A 17,665-nucleotide genomic window follows, 5' to 3' on the forward strand; every position below is an offset into this window, starting at 1 on the left:
TTTACATTCATGCCTTTTTAAATAAACTGGAAGTTAATTAAGAAACACATGTGGGTGATGAAGTCTGCTCCTCCCTGTCTTATACACTGTTGCTGAGCATAGGGATCTGCTGTTAAAAAAATGGAATATGTGGAAACAGGATGCATGATCAATAATAAAAAAATAAAAATTAAACCTGATTAAAAAAAGAGGGAGTAAAACAACCAGACCCTAATAGAAAACACAGCCTGGTATTTATGAGTATAAGGTTGATCAAAAAGTCAGGATATACTTTCTCAAATGGTAGATCTTCTATTTTGTGCCCTCCTTCAGCACATGTTGGTTGATTTTGGCAAATCAATTGAAATATTTGACCACTGTCTCTGTCTAAAAAGTATCTTTAGCCACAGTTATTAGCTTTAGCATCAACTGTGTAGCTGGGATAAGGTTTTGGCTGCTGTATGAAAAAGAAAAACAGACCAGTAATATGGAAAACGGTAGTGCTTGACAACCACTGCAAGGCTTTCATGCAGGGTTATTTTGAAAATACCAAGGTTAGCCAAAACCAGAGCCCGATTCCATCTTAGAATAAGTCAAATTAAAGTTAATACTTGCATAAATTTAGTGTTTCGAATTGCAGTTTTTGTTACAAGCTGCAATTTAACAGTGTGTAGTGAATAACAAGTGGATCGAGTTTACAACTGCTTTTAAATTCCTGGGTAGGGTGCTGGTTTAATAGGTCTCCGGGCAACTCATTTCATAACATTCGTCATTATTTTCTCAATCTCATTGGATAAACCACCATGTAAATCACTTTGCTCAAAATTGAGCTGCGGTTTTACCATCACTACTTTAGCTTTGAGTGAACTGATGCCTTGAGATATTCAACAGCGCTGAACACAACTGAAAGAAAAAGTAAAAATGATGATATATGCCCTTTAAAACCGAAGAGGAGGGAATGTGGGTCATTAGTAGATAACCCATTAGAGCTCTACGTTCACGGTACGGCTGAGAATTCAATCTCAACAGGCAGGATACACATTTTATTAAGTATTTTGCTCTCGATAAGTAATATCTCCACAGAAATGCAGTATGCATGATCATTAAAAATATGTCTAAGGCCTTAAATAAAAACAATTTCTCGAGGCAAACAGGTCAGTTTTAATTTGGTAAATGCTGAAATTGGGAACAAAAATGTACATCTGTCCCCATCACTGTACAAAAGCCTATATTCCTACACATATCCTTCATAACACAATGAGACAAGCGGGGGCTACACACCTTATACAATTTACATTGATCCAATGTAAAGAAGAAAAAAAAAGAAATTGCGTTGTGGAGGTACAGTTATTCAAACTCTACTGGTGTGTTGTGGCTCTCGTGCTCCTGGGCCACGGCTTATGGAGAAAGAGTCAGCTGTGAGCCCCGTTGGGTTTATCACCATGATACACAGATAAAAGCAAGTGGAAGATCCCTACACGCCGATTTTTTGCATTCACAGGCACATTGAATCATGTGCATTTACACCAACAAACACTCAAATTAAACTGCCTGTATGCATGCCTGCACAGACCAATGCATGTGCATACAAGGACACATTCAAATGGAGATATGAGTTGGATTTTTTTTAAGGGTCAGCTTTTTCTCTACAAAGTTGGATATGTTCACCGATGCGGCGTGCAGAGAACAGTTTTTACCTCAAAAAGGCCTCCTTTGGCCTCATTTAGTTCCCACAAGAAGCAGGTCCGATCAAGTTCACCACTGATTAGTGGTTAATCAGCTTAAGGCAGGTAAGGTGGTAGCTATGTGGCCGAGCTAAAGACTTAGTCTCTACTTTGTTTTCCATCATCTTAATTCTTATGGGTTTAATTAATACGGCTTGGCCCACTCAGCATTAGGAGGGCTCATTGGAGTGAAGTTTCCCAGCGAGGATGACGTGTTGGATGTACTCGAGTGTCCCTCCCAGAACATGGCATCAGTGGGCTTGGGGGGGCTGGGGAAGGAGCGTGAGCTGTCGTCCAGAGAGGCTTGGTTCAGGGGGGGCGGAGGCAGCACAACGGCGCAGGTCTCACTGCCGACCAGTGCCTCCACCAGACAGCTCTGGGAGGGCCAAGGCCCGTTGTACCAGCAGTCCTCCCTCAGGCTGTCTGGCAGAGGGGGGCCTGCTGGGCCACCAATAGCGGGGAGAGGACGGCCGGAACAGGAGGGGACCGGCGGGGCACTGGGGGGGCGAGGCACTGGAGCCCGAATAACTGTGAGGTTATTGTTCTTTTCCACGTCGTCCAGACACTGAACTGGAACAGTCGAAGCTGCTGAAGGCAAAGAGATATGGAGAGATACGGGTGTAAGAGAAAAAATAAGGATTTAGGGATGAAAAAATACTTTTTACATCTAAGAACATAAAATCACAGAGATGGTGGCGACGTTATGAATGGAAACAAAAATCTAAAGCAATGATGTTTTCTGAGCTCTTTTGAAAAGCACTCACTCTGATTTAATCATCATGTTTTGTGGATTTTTTTTGTTCTATACAAACATTGACTATTGGCATACAGCCCTTTACATACAGATATTATGGCTATAATTAATTATAATAAAATGATTAAATAAAGCTTTGATAAGGCCTTTGAAATGTATTTTTTTGCATAGTAGCATAAAAAACACCCATAAAACAAGAATAAGGTTCAGAGTTTGATTATTGTGGATTTTCTTTCCTCACAAATAATTAAGTAGTAATTAAGTAAGGTTTATTTATTTAGCAACTTTCTCAGACAAGTGCTGTACAATATGAGGTAGAATACAAAGCAGGATCATATAAAATTCATATAGGCAAAATAAATACAATCATAGCATGAGGCATAAAATACAAAAAAGAAACATAAAAAATACATGTAGAAAAAAATAAATAGTCATAGTAGCCCTTAATAAAATGAGTCTAAAATGCTTGATTAAAAAAAGAATGTTTTTATTTGTTTTTTTAAAATCATCAATGGAGTTCACCCAGGGCAGGTAAAGTGGTGGCGCATTCCACAGTCTGAGTGCGACAGCTTGGAAGGACCTATCACCTCTTGTTCTTAAACGGGTTCGAGGGACCATTAACAAGCTCTTCACCAGATCTCAGACTGCAAGCAGAAAAGTGAGGCTGCATCAAGTCGCAAATGTAAGAGGGAGCCTGTCCATGCAGGAATCTAAAGGTAAGGATGTGCCTGTGGCAAGGCACTGAACCCTAAGTTGAATAACAATCAATATAGAGCAACACAAATTAGACCTAGCATAGAATTAGCTTAATGAACTTCTGTATTACCACACACTAAAATCTATAGAATGGGTAAAATACAAGCATACACTTTGTCAAAGATGGAAATGGCAACATTAGCCTGATTTGATGTGGGGCAAATGATGGCATGTTTTGTAAAAAGTGGACAGAACGACGAAGAAGGCGGATCCTTGTAAAATTCTCCAACTTTACTTTAAAGTAGGCTCATCTGCCTCAACTTACCGTTTCAAAAAGTTAAAGCTTCTCCTACACATTAAAACTGCTTCATGTGTAAAGCAGATTAACAACAAGTTCTGGAACAGGAAGCAGCAGTGAATGTTTTAAAAATATCAATCTGAAATAAACCATTAATAACTATCTAAACAGTGTAGTTTCTCTAAAATCCATTAAAAGCAAGGTAAATTATTATTGTGGGTGTATGTTTCTATTGGTATCCAGATGTAAACCTCTGATCCTGTGTTGATTTGAGAAAATCCTCAATAAACAAACATTTGCACCCAATTCTTGATCTGTTTAAAGCTGCTGTTTTCAAAAATTGAGGAAGTTCACACTAAAATCACAGTGATGGTGATTTTAATCATCATCGTTAAAATCATTATGATTATTATCATCATCTGCTTATGATGATGTTGTAAGCAGTTGCAAACTTTATAACAAGGAATTAGGACCAAATTATTAAAAAGACTTAATTAGTCTGGGCATATTTAGACCTATCTATTATTTACTTGTTGAATACAGAACAAAAAAAAAAAATTCATCAACATAGTAACATCACTAAAACTTTAAGCTGTATCCACAGAATTTGACACAGTCAAAATTTAACTTTTTGTATATATTTTTAAATTAAAATTTATTTAATATTTCCTGTTTTTGCTTTAAACTATTTTTCTTTGGAGTAACTGGTAGGACTTTATTAAAAAGGAGGTGAAATAAATTTATGAGGGAGAGCAAATCATTACAATATCAGGAACTATACAGAAGAATTTACTGTGAAATATCTGCTGTAGAGAGTCTATAAATATTTCATTCTTTAAAAAAAGCATCAGTAGACCTACCTCTCTGCATAAACAAAGACAAATTCTGTTTCCATACACAAATCAGATCCTAATCTGAAACTCGCACCACGGCTTTGATTTCAAATCACCACCTTAGGCAAAGATTGAGCTTTGAATGAGACTCTGTGTTACTTTATTAATTTTACCATACCTCTCTCCATCCACACATCATATATCCATCCATCTCTGCCCTGCTATGCTGCCATGAGATGGTCTCCTGAGTCTAGGATTTGAATAAAAGTGATTCCAAAGGAGGAACATTAGAAGAATACAGATGCACAGAATGAGTGAATAAATAACACAGAACACTCTCCTCCCCCTTCTGTCTTTTTCGCCTCTTTCACTCCGCCTGCCTCATCCGAGCCACAGGATTATTCAGTGGAATAAATAGAGCAAGGTTTATTTTCCTGCTGAATTTCGTTCTAATTTTCACCTCATGGCCTCTTCTGACACGCCACAACAGAGGTAGTGACAGCAGGCAGCGTGCACGGCCCTGGAAGGAGGGGAACGGGGGAACAAACCACCTCATAATGCCTGTATTAAAGTGTTTCGGTGGTTTGAGGGGATATCGCATGTCTTATGACACCTCTGCAGAAACTGAAAGAAGAAGCAGCCTGCTTTTCAGCGAGCAAAACCTTTAAAAAAAATACAAAAATAAGACAGATGCAACACTGACAGGGTTTCTTTGATTTTTTTTTTTTTTGTGAGAGCAAAATATCTCAAACTTTAAAATATCCGATCATCTACTTTTCTAATGCTTACTTTATTATTAAACACTGAAAAACTAAACATTTGAATTAATAATTAACCTAATCATTATTTTGTATCATGGCTTTCATATTTTTTGGGGCATTTTTTAAAACCTCTACAATGCTTTGGGTGTTTGAGGAAATAGAAAACAGGATGAATTTTAAGTTGAACAGTAAAGATGTCCATTCACTCGCGCCTGTGGCCCTTAAACGCTTTAATTTCATTCTCAGTTTAAAGGCTGAGCTAATCCTCTCTTAAGAGGGAGGGCTGCAACACTGCAGGTGGTGTCAAAATGAATGCAGGTGAGCAGACATGTAGAAGATCACATGTGCATCACATTAAAAACAGAATCTAACATGAAATGGTCTGAATAAAAGTCTGCTTCAGGTGGTAGACGCTCACCTTGTCTTGTTTCACCGATCAGCGGCCTGAGCTTCCCGATCAGGCTTGTCTGGTGCCTCAGCTCTAAATGGAGACGGGTGACCTCAGAGCGCAAAGCTGTATACGTCTGCTGGATGCTTTTCTCCCTATGGACCAAATGGGACGCTCAGGTTAAATCACACACTGGTGTTAGTAACATCCAGAGCAAAGCAGGCATCTAGTTCACTGTTTGCTGATGAAAAAAAAAAAACAGGAAAACCTTTTTGCAAATTAAAAGATCCTTATTTATAGAAAATAATGCATTTAAAGTGGCCTTAAAAGGAGGAATATGATTAGAAAAAAATCAGTGCAGAAAGCCTAAATTAAATTACTCATGCAGTCTGCTGTCTGACTATCCTCTCATTGATAACTGTATCTCTGCAGAAGGACTCTGCCACCAATGGGACTCGCAATAATTACCTTCCAGCATCAGTTCAGTTTTTTACTTACAGTTTGGAGATTCTGAGCTAACACTATTCCTCACCTACACATAAAACTAAAAAAAAGCTAAAAATTAGGAATATGATTAGGGTGTCTTTAAAAGAAAAACAAGATGTTTTTTAATGTTTGATGCTTAAAAAGTCAAATAAAGATTTCTATATGTGCCAATTTTTTTTTACATAATTATTCAAACATGTTTAATATTGAAAACCTTAAGAGTGTTGGTTATTCATAAAAGCGTGTTGCAACTTCAGGAAATGTAAATGCAAATCCCTTTATTGTCCCACAATGGGGAAATTCACTCTTTGCATTTAACCCATCCCCTTGGGGAGCAGTGGGCTGACATTTTTGGGCAGCGTGGGGGTTAAGGGTCTTGTTCAGGGACCCAGAGTATCAGTCTGTGGGAATAAGTGGGACTTGAACTCAGAACCTCCACAACCCAAGCACAATGCTCTAACCACTAGGCCACTACTCTTCTAAACTAACTTTAGATGGTGTTAACCAATTGAAATGTATTTAAAATGAAATAAAAAAATTGATTTTTTTCTAAAATAATGCATACATTTCTGCTTTTATTAGACTTAAAAGTAACACAGACTTTACAAGAAGCCTCTGCCTATCCTTCTTGTGTCCTCACCTTATTTGTTCTCTTTTCCCAATGAGTTAGTTAAATAATATAACCATTTCAAAAATGACAGTGTTGAAATTTGGAAAAATATACATGCAGCTATACTGATATTATATAAAATAATTGTTTTTTTTCTGGTTTGAGATCTAAAGATGAAAATGAAGGTCTTATTAGCTAAATAACCTTTCCCTAATCCCCCTATTCTTGTTAAGAAAGAAAAATCGGGGTTTCTTGTCTTTGAGCGCTTTGAGCGGTGAGATGACATCAAAGCATTTTCTTATTTTTAAAAGATGATTTAGATGTGCTTTTTTTAAGAGTTTCTCAACAATGAGGTTGCCTGATACATAAAACAGTCCTTACAGCTACATAGAAACATACAATAACTTATTAAAGACATGCTGTAGCTCAGAGGACACTCAGCTGTCCTACATCATGTCACAATGTGCGATTTTTAGACATAAAGACAATATTAGAGTGAAATAACAGAAGCCATCTAAAGTAACCAACCAAAAAGAAAGTGTGCGTTATCTTTATTAAATAGACGAAAAGTGACAACATATCATCCTGAGAGCACTGCTGAGTCAAAACTTAACCCTGAAACTGAAAGAGTTGAAACATTTTCAAGAACAATAAAATGCTCAGTTGTTTTGAAAATGACAACTAGGAACATTATGAAAGGTTGTCAATCTTAAGAAGGTGTGAGGAGTGCTAGATTTGCTGCATGCCTGCAATGAACACTTCAGCTGGTCTCTTCCCTTTTGATTATCACCATCTTGTCACCTCTTATTTCAAAGTTATAACTTTAAACATCAAAAAAACATATTAGTTAAAAAAAAAACAATAATAATAGCGGAGCTGAATTTCCTCTGATCGTTATCAACAGGGAGCAAGATGATCAAAAAAGCAAAAAATAAATAAATGCTATAAAGTAGCCTGGTGGTTATGATACATTGCACCTTTCCATGGGTATAATTATATTTGGCCTTTTTTTATTAAAAATTTGAATCTGAACTGAAAATAAATTTTTTTTAAATTTTATTTTCTTTAAAAAAAAAAATCAAAAAATAAAACAATGGTTGGAAGCAATTCTTAAAGCAGAGAATTTTATTTTTGTTTAATTCTTAATATAATAGCCCAATTAGGCTACAATTTGTTCAAAATAAACAATATGGGTGTTTTCCCTCAATTAGGGAGGAAATTGTGTAATTGTTTTCATGAGTTTCAAGTCAAATTGGAATACAAATGAAGAATCCTGAGTTTTTGTGGTAGCAAACAAAAATCTAACAGGTGTTTTTATCGGTCGCATAATTTATTGTTTTTATTAACCCGACTCCCCAAAATATTTATCTGTATATGTGGAGGTATTATACAAATTTTAATACCTAAAAATCTGCTAATTAACTCAAAACAATAGTTAGCAGGCTGTCACATGGCTATTTTTTTTAATGATTTGATACTTTATATGGGGAAAAAAAAAACCAAATTATTCTTAAAGGCACTTCTATGATCATAAGCTATTCAACATAGTTCAACTGAAAAGAAAAGATTTAAGCCTTTTTAGCCATTTTTTGTTGCTTCTGGAAACCAAATCTCCACATTTTCTGAATCCAGCATGTGAGAAAAAACGGAGGACATAAAATTGGGGATTCAAAGCTAATATAGACAATAAAACCAAAGGTTGGAGAAACATGTAGGCTATTATGTACTGAAATACTACATTTCTTTAATCCTTAAATGAATAACAGCCTGCTTTGCAGAATGAGATGAAATGCAGAATTACGCTACACCATCCTCTAGTGGACAAACAGGACAAGTACACTCCATGCTGATGGCAGAGCTTATAAAAAGGTACAGCATTAATGGTTAATGTTAATTACTTTTTATCTCCCAATACATGTATACAAAAGGATCTATCTGGTATTTTATCAAAAAAGAGAGTAAACCATACATATTCTACACAGCAACAGTTTAAATTTCATTTCAGATATTATTTAAGAGTTGAGCAACAGAGTTTGCATGGCATCTAAAACATGAGCAGGTGAGATTTTATTAATGCTAAAACAATTCAGTTCACCTAAGTTGACAATTTTAACGCAGGTAGGAAAAAGAAAGCTAAGAAAATCCTATTTTCTACAAAACTCTGCAGCACTTTATTAAGTTTAAAGCTTAAAACTGACCACCTATTTGAACAATACTCGGGGAGGATGTGGATTTAGAGTTGACATACATCTAATCCAGCGGCACCTTGACCAGAATATATCTTTGTTTTTTTAAGCAGAATCAACTCTCAAAACAAAAAAAAACCTTCTGAAAAGATCCAGCGTTAATATTCAACTAGAATTATGCAACTTTATGACATTCTGCAATGGTAACAACAGAGATCAGTGTATATTTCTATTTTGTTTTGTGACGAAACCACACAAAATAGCACATAGTTGTAAAGCAGATGGAATATTTTTCAAATTTTTCGCTTACATGCAAAAAAATTAGGTGGTGAAAGGTTAACCTTAAGTATTACCCTAAACTCGCTATTCGCAGGGTGCGGCACAGTGGTAGGAGGATCATGGTGAAGCATTTCATTAGCAATGGGAGGTCAAAGTCAAAACATTATTCAGTCTGAGCTTCCGCTGTGTTGTGAAGAAGATATTTTTCTCTTCAGATGTAGAAATAACTGTTACAACAGGTGATTCAAAAGTTTGGGTGAATACATATTGTATACACAGCAGTCTAAGAACCATGTATATCTTTTTGCCTTCACTTCACAAGTATGAAATATTTTAACAGATAGTCACTGATGCAGAGTTTTATAAATGGAATTAAATGGAGAAAAAAAAAACTTCCTGTTTGTTTATTAAATGAAATTCACAATAAATACATACCTATGCAAACATTTCAATGGTTTGAGAAAAAAAAACAACGTTCAAAGCACTTTATATAATTCTTTATGCAATTCTTATTTCATACTTTAAAATGATGTTAATAAATGTTTTACAGCATACTTTCTCTGGTGATAAGAAAAAAATACACTACCTTGCGCTATGTTTTCCATCACATGTCTGGTTCAAGTCTGGTCCATTAAGGCCCTGTGATTCCTCCTGAAACAAAGGTTTATGGTTACAGAAGATAAGAACACTTTATTGATTGAGCAGCGGGGGAATTCAGTGGTTAATGCAGCTTATGGAAAACAAGGAGGGAAAGTAAAATGACAATTAAGGCCAATTTATGCTTCTGACGCATAGCCTCTGCAACCGTCATATCCGTCTCTGTGCGACCAACCCCCCCCCCGCGCAGAGGTTCTGCAACCGTCGCCACACACCTAAAAAAAATCCTGACTAAAGGTTGGATTGTCTCAAACCCACGCAGAACACAGACAAAAAGCAGCTCTTACTGGTCCTTGGTATGCCTTTTGCGGCTGTCTGTGTGGTCGTCCTTCTCGATTCGGTGCCGGGGCACGCCATTTTTAAAAACCGAGGAACAATTAAGGCGAAAGGTTAATCGGTCTTTTTTCCAAATCCATTAACAGAACCTGTTCCTCTTCGATGTCTAGCAACTCAGAAACATCCCCTTGACTGTGATATCTTGCAGACGCGCCATTGTTGTTTTGGAAGATAAACACTCCCGCCGGGGACGCCGAAGTTCTCGTGCGTTCTTGAATAGGCTCCGCCTTGCGCTTTGACGGGAAACTGTTGTGTGTCCCTAGAAATTCCAGACCGACGGTGCAGAAGCATACCAACAAAAATGGTTTGTGACCACACCCAAGCGACATTTGATGTGTGCGGTTGCATAAGTATAATCTGCCCTTAAGCCACATAATATAGAAAAAAACAGAATACCATGTTTTGTAAAGTCTCTGGATGGCAGATACCAGACACTGAAGCAGACCTAAACTGTTTAGCTCTATTACAACAGAAACGTTTGGATTCTTTATTCTGCTACTGAAACAGCAGCTCAGAATCATGGTCTGGTAAAAGTACTAAAAGTATAAGTGTTACGTTTAGCGCAACGTTTAGCATAATATTAATTGTCCAACTTAAGCCATGTTTCAGTCTAGATCTTCTACTTCTTTAGTCCTTATTTTCAGCATTGACTCTTTTAAATCACATCCAATCTTTCTCCTCCAATGCCACACATCCTTTAGAGCTGCTTTTATTTTGTTTAATTGCAGGATTTATTTTCTTTGTTATACTTCCACCTCCTCTTTGCTCCTGTACCTCCCTCCTCTGCCTCCCCTCACCGTGCTTCTCTCCAGCAGTCGGCTGTTCTCTAGCATCACCCTCTCTAGATCTTCCTTCAGCTTGCGGATCTGCAGCTCAGTGTCGACTCTCTCCACCTGCCAGCAGTCCTGAGGGCTATTCAGACTCTTCATCACTGAAAAGAAGAACAACAGATCGGACGTCACTAAACGAAAAGTGTTTTAAGATTTTAGAAGTTGTGGTACGTTTATGTACTTCATAATCATTGCACAATGAAGAATACTGAGGGATTAGTGTGTCTGCAAGGGATTAAACTTAAAAAAATCTCAATCAAAATGTCGAGTCTAAAGTAGTTTTAAAGCAGCAGTTACATGCATTACATTTTATACTTGTAATATTTGTGATATTTTCCATCTGACTGGAAGAAAACAAACACTTTTCAAGTGTAATAAAAGTGTTTACTTTTAAGTACTTTAAAAAAGTGCACAGAGTAATTTCAACACAGTTTCCACAAGGAGGGAGTTCTGCAAAAAGTGTGTTTCTGATGGCTATATCATTCGCTTACATTTGTCTTGCCCTTGACCCTCTCGAAAATAAAAAGTTAAATTCAGGGCAGAATTGCATTATATCCTCTCATGTTGACTTTACATACCATTGTGTGCCTCATATAAGCGAATTTTCAAAGGCACACAGAGGTTTAAATAGTGCACATATTTGTTTTTTCGTTGTGTGAAGCAAGTTGAGTTGTCTGCAGTTTTCTTCAGCTGTGTGGAGTAGAAAGCAGGCCTGTGTGCTCTACCTGTACCTTGGGTGGTCTCCATCTCTGTCCTCAGCTGAAGCAGCTCTAACTCTTTGGCTTGGAGCTGCTCCGTCAGCAGCTTCTCACTCTCGCTCTTCTCCTTTTTCTGATACAGAAAACGCATCAAATTATCAGTATTGTGGTTCAATATATAAACTTCTGTTCTCACTGTTCAGACACACATATCAGAAGTAAGTGGAAAATAATCCAACAAATAATAAAAAAGTAATAATTGTTAATTTTCTTTGTACAACAATATAAATGTAAAGCTAATTTGTGAAAGTTTTAATTAAAAAAGAAAACCAACCAGTTTATTGAGCTCCAACTGTAAGTCCTCCTTCTCAATGTAGATTCCTCTGTAAGCACTGAAGGCCTTGTTAACGTAATGGGGACCCTCGGATGGTGGAGCCTCTGGCCTGAAGAGCTACAACGAAATAGGAAATTAAATAAAATACGTTCTTGGGGAAGGGAGACTTATTAACCTCTACTTCACAACTGATAGTAGTTTCTGAGGTTTTAATGAAACCATTTGCCTGCAGTAAAACCCACGCTCTATTCATTTCCTCTTTTCCAAATGGCATATGCTAGTCCTAAGCAAATCTTTCACCATGTTTTATTCTCATTCACACAGGCTTTATAAGAGCTGTCTCGACATTAACACGTCACATCTCACTATCTGTGGTATAAATGTCAATTACTTCTAATGTTCTGGTCTATGTTTGACAAACTTCTGAATATGTTTGCGGCTGTTTTTGCTACTGTGGCTTTACTCTACCACCGATAGGAGAGATCCTGCAGAGGACAAGCACATGCTTTATGTTAGAGTTAAACCATGTGTGTTTAAATTTTGTACTGCTGCCTGTGTTTTGTTCTACATGCTTCTTAGTTTCTAATCTTTAGTAATCCTTTGAGATGACATTGATTGTGGTTGAAATCTCTCTTTTTGAGCAAAATTGTAACCATTAAGGGTTATGCCATCCCTGTTACGTGGCTTTTATGTTAACGTTGGGGAAATGCAAATCACAACCAGATATATTTAAAGGATTTCTTTTTATAAACCAAGTCCAAGTGCATTTTTGGGAGAAAAAGGATTAAATTATTGTAAAGACTAAGGAACATGCTTGATGTGTTAAGGGCTGGTTATACTCCTGCAGCAGTGTGTCGCAGTGAGCTTGTCGCCCATATTTTTGTTTTATGCCCAATTTTGAAGCGTGGTCTGGGCTGTGTTATTCCACGCCACAATGCAAAAGGGACAATCACAAACTAGCTGTGGGTCTAGATATGGCCGAGGCGGTGAGGAAATGAGGGCAAGTTTTTGTGATAACAGAGACATGAGGGCAAAAAAAGAGCAGGGACCAATCAGATGCCTCCTGTCTGCGGTCACCTACAATTTTGGAGAGGTGTAGTAGAGTGCCTGCGGAAGGGCCGGGGTCACATTTGCGTTAACTGTGACACACATGCAGACAACCTGGTTTCTGAGTATAAATCAGCGTTTAGAGATATGTTTATGGAGAGACTTAATGCAGGCCTAGGTTTTATAAACCTACAAAGTCTTCAGAATCTTACAGAGCTTGGCTATATCAGTTGTCCAAGACTGAAATAAGTATGACGCAGCTAGAGAGACATGGGTGTCTGCTTGAACTGACAGGTCAGGCAAGGAAACCATGAATCACAGAAGACGGCCAGTGGCCCGTCCACGGTATCTTTGGAGGAGGTGCAACGATCTGCAGCACTGGTTGGATGGTAAGCTGAGAGGATAACTGTTAATCGCACGCCACACAAATCTGATCTTGTGGAAGAAAAAAAAGACATGATATGTCCTGCAAAAAGTCTGCAAAAGTGTAAGAAGAGGGCAAAACAAATGTAGAGAAACGTACTCTGCTCAGACAAGAGCAAAGCTTAACTTTCAGGCCGACATGTAAAACACTATTGTTGTGGCAGACAAAGACGGAACCACATCATGATCACAAAGTCCCTGTGGTAAAATATTGTGGGAACATTATCATGTTGTGGAGTTTTACTTCTTCAACAAACACAGCAAGGCTGGTAAGATCAAGATGAAAGGGGTTTAACACAAGGAAGTCCTGGAAGTAAACGTTTTAGAGACTAAAAAAGGCGAGACTACACTTGAACATTTATGTTCACAGACATTCCTGATTATTTATGACTGAGTTTAAGCAATTTTATAAAGGAGATAGGGAAAGAAAATCAATCTTTGAATGTAATAAGCAGTTTCTAGGACTTTTAGTTGTTACAAAAGGGAAAAAATGAAGGTAAAAAAATGTATTAATCATATATAATTTTAATTCTGCTTTCCAACTCTGAGTTACTTTTTGTCTTATCCAGTAAAATACTAATTAAATAAACCAAGACTTCCTGAACTAATGCACCAAAATGTATAAAAACTAACATTTGGTCTTGCCAGTAGATATAAATGCTGTTTAGGCTCAAATTATTTTAGGTTGTGTGATATTAATGTAAACATATTTATTTTTAATGAAAATATTTTGCAACATCTAAACCTGCCACAATTCCCATTCTTTCTCTTTCCATTCCTACCTTTTCCTCTAATTGCTTCACCCTTTTCTTTAGGAAAGTGTTTTCCCGCTCCGTGTCTCTGAGCCTCTTCTTTATGTCCTCGTAAGCTGTGACCAAGGCGAAATGAGAGGCGACAGACTCATCACCAGCACACACGGACACAGGGCTCTCTCCTGCAGGGGTGTAGGCTGTCTCGTGTTTGAGGATACAAATGTCATCGTCTACTGTCAAAGGCTCCATGTCTTGACAGAGGCCTAATCCTTGGAGGGAAGGACCTGGGAGAGATGGCAAGAATAGTTTTAGTTTAACTGCATTGTAAAATATCTAGAGTTTATGCTTTTGTTGGCTAATACAAATTTCTTGTTTTCTTTAAGCTCTGCTCTGTTGGTTTAGACATTTTTAAGTACTAAAACACACAAAAAGAGGAACAGTTCCACACGTTCTTTGATCAAAGTTGTAATTTTAAATCCAGCAGAAAAACTGAAGTAAATAGAAAATCAATAATTTCATTTTTTTCACCTTTTTAGTAACTTTACGAAATTTGTTTAGCATCTGTTTTCATATGCATTAGATCGTATGTGTTATGTCTGTGTGATTCAGAATTATTTTAGTCAAAAGAAGCTGTTTGCATGTAATAACAGATCAAACAAAGTGTGAATTCTTTGTTTTAATGCAATCATTGAAAAGAAAAAAAAATGTTCAACAATTGTCCTAATGATAATAGATATTAGCTGTTGAGGCCAATCTAAATAGCTGGCTGTTTGACTGGTACATTTCTTATGAATCTATATGTTCGGTTTGCAAAATAAAAGGATACTAAAGACAGTTTTGTAGCAGAACAGCACCAACATCAGAGGTGTCAAATAACGAAGTACAAATACTTTGTTACTGTTCTTAACTACACTTTTCAGGTATCTATACTTTACTCCATTACTTATTTTTCCTCCTACTTCTGACTTCTACTCATTACATTTTCACACAATTATCTGTACTTTCTATTCCTTACATTTTTAAAACAAACGTTACCCGTTACTCTTAGCTTCGATTTAATGTTTATAAATATTTATTTCATGTCATGTGCGCCATCCAATGCAGATCATTGGCACCATCCACATTTTAGTGAAAACTAGTGTAATTAGATGACTCATAAAACGCAAACACTCATCGGTGAGCTAAAGGAAATCATCAGAAGCAAGCAGGTGTTCTTCAAACTGCAAACGCGAATTGTCTATGCCAGGGGTGCGCAAGTCCAGTCCTTGATAGCTACAATCCTGCAACTTTTTGATGCAAATATTTTTAACACACCTGAATCAAATGAGTGGCTCGTTACCACGCTTCTGATGAACTAAATGAGGAAAATTAGGTTTTAGATTCAGGTGTGCTAGAGAAGAGATGCATATAAAAGTTACAGGATGGGAGCTCTTGAGGACTGGACTTTAGCACCTGTGGTTTATGCCATGCTACAATGTCGGATTCAGAAAAAGATGTCGAAATGTCTGAAAGGGTCGGACACAGGCGAGAGCGTATCGGGAGATGGAGACCAATAAGACCTCCCTCATCCTTTGCACTATCTCAAAGAACTTTTAGAAATAGTTGAAAAATTTAGTTTTCAATTCATATAGTGGAATCTGGCTGTTTTTTTTTTAAAGGTTACTTTATACTTTTATACTTTAAGTAGTTTTTGGAGCACATACTTTTTCACTTTTACTTGAGTAAAGAGGTAAATTTGATACTGCAACTTAGTGTACAACAGAGTGTTTTTAAACTGCAGTATCTATACTTCTACTTAAGTAACAAATGTGTGTACTTTCGACACCACTAGCTATCACTGAGGGGGTTTCTCTACAAAAGAAAAAAAAAAAAAACATCCCCTGTTGGATTTGATCTATCTATAGGGGCTTGCTAGATGTTTTCTAAAGATCCAAAGCAGTTTTCTTCCTCAGATGGCAGCAGACAGACTGCAGCTGTCAGTGGATGATGTCACCTTGCATGATGCAGCAAACACAAATGGTCCAAGTTTTATCAAATAAAGATACAAGTTAATGCAGACATAAGTATCAGCGTGATTAATGAACAGGATATCACAGCCCAAAAAAAGTTGAAAGCAAAACATTCCGCTTCATTTTTTATCCAACTCGGAGGTTATCAACAGAAAGCTAACCCCACGAGCAGAGAAAACGAAAGTAAATGTTACTGATCCGTGACGAGAAATGGACTGTCATTTTTTTTTTTTTTTACAGACTTCCTTTAATGAGACAGAGGAGCTAACGGGAAATATTAAATTAAAAAAAGAGACATTACACAACAAAGGGAACGAGCAACTGCCTTATTTTGATATAAACAATCAATGCAACTCGATAACTGTTGCTAACCCCTGTGTTAGCCTTGGTTCAACCATCACTTTCAAAGAAATAAACACATTACAACACAGACAGCTCTCCAAAAACACAATACTGTACAATATAACACCTTTATACGATGACTCTGACGAATAGGCCACATTTCTCTCTAATGAACGACACCAATCTTATGATATCAGCTAGCTAAGCTCTGCTAAAACCTTGTTTGGCTAGGTGAATAAAAAAGAGCCTTTTATCTAAACACTGTCGAATTGCACTGACCGTTAGATGCTATCCTCCTCAGTTAAATATCAGCTGGTCACATAGAGCTACCATTGATGCTCAAAAAAAGGAGACCAGGCAATGAGAGAAAACAAAAGAGACGAGGCTGATTTAACACTCGCAAGTGCATATTCCGAACTGACAGGTGAGGAAACAAAAACTTCCGGGAGTCACCGCTGATAGCGTCCTTTCAAAATAAAAGCAGTATTTAAAAGTATTGGGATTGAACTTGCTGTCTCTCAAGTATTGTGGGTGAGTTTGATTTAAATCCCCCCCTAAAAAAAAAAAAATAGCTGTTAAATCTTTACATGTATATTCATGTCTTTAGATTATATAAATATAATCTAAAGACATGTTTCTGGCTTTAAAACAACGTAAAGAGATATATTGGCGAGCTGCCAGCATCAAGCTAAACTATAGCATCGTTAAGAAGTGATGCTAGCATAAAGTTCTCAATTTCAAATCTTTTCTTTTCCAAAATAATTATCTTTTGCATAAACTTTAGACTTGTTAACCACCACAAATGTAGTAGTATAGAGGGCCAAAAGCGCGCCTGTAAAGAAATAAATTGAGGGATATATATATGAAAGTGTAAAGTTAACTGTTTTAAAATGCATTGAAGCCATTCAAAGTGCAACTTATTTATTATATACACTTATTACCAAACTGATGCCGAGTTGAGTGGGGACCCCCTAATTTTATATATATATCAAACAGGTCCTATAGTCACTCTATTACAGATGGAGTATTAAAAGTAATTCCTCCCTGGGATATATTAAAGTATGTCTGATTCTGATTCCTCATTGATGGGAGAGGTGTTGTGAATGAAATGGTGCCAAGCTTGAAAGAGCACCCATGTGACACTGAATGATGACTGAAAGACATCTTCTGTCTCCATTTATCTGTTTACTACAGTGTGTTGAATTCATGTTAATGCAAATTTAAAGACAATTCAATTTGTGGA

General features: G+C 37.0%; 1 protein-coding gene across 4 annotated transcripts; it reads right to left on the reverse strand.

Annotated features, from left to right (window-relative positions):
- Positions 1 to 788: 788 nt before the first annotated feature.
- azi2 (5-azacytidine induced 2) lies at positions 789 to 16,843 on the reverse strand. 4 transcript variants are annotated; one of them, XM_015389544.1, is made up of 8 exons: positions 16,702 to 16,843; positions 14,102 to 14,355; positions 11,850 to 11,966; positions 11,549 to 11,648; positions 10,785 to 10,918; positions 9,581 to 9,645; positions 5,464 to 5,588; positions 789 to 2,291 (listed from the first exon to the last, which is right to left on the reverse strand). In XM_015389544.1, the coding sequence occupies exons 2-8, from the start codon at positions 14,318 to 14,320 to the stop codon at positions 1,849 to 1,851; spliced, it is 1,203 nt and encodes a 400-aa protein (XP_015245030.1). In that variant the 5' UTR covers positions 14,321 to 14,355; positions 16,702 to 16,843; the 3' UTR covers positions 789 to 1,848. The 4 variants fall into 4 exon arrangements, with proteins under 4 accessions (XP_015245030.1, XP_015245031.1, XP_015245029.1 ...); XM_015389545.1 differs by having other exon boundaries at positions 5,464 to 5,593; positions 9,592 to 9,645; positions 11,543 to 11,648; XM_015389543.1 differs by having other exon boundaries at positions 789 to 2,288; positions 11,543 to 11,648.
- Between the last annotated feature and the right edge of the window lie 822 nt (positions 16,844 to 17,665).

The sequence above is a fragment of the Cyprinodon variegatus genome, unplaced genomic scaffold, assembly GCF_000732505.1.
Source record: "Cyprinodon variegatus isolate N-32 unplaced genomic scaffold, C_variegatus-1.0 Scaffold464, whole genome shotgun sequence".
NCBI lineage: Eukaryota > Metazoa > Chordata > Actinopteri > Cyprinodontiformes > Cyprinodontidae > Cyprinodon > Cyprinodon variegatus.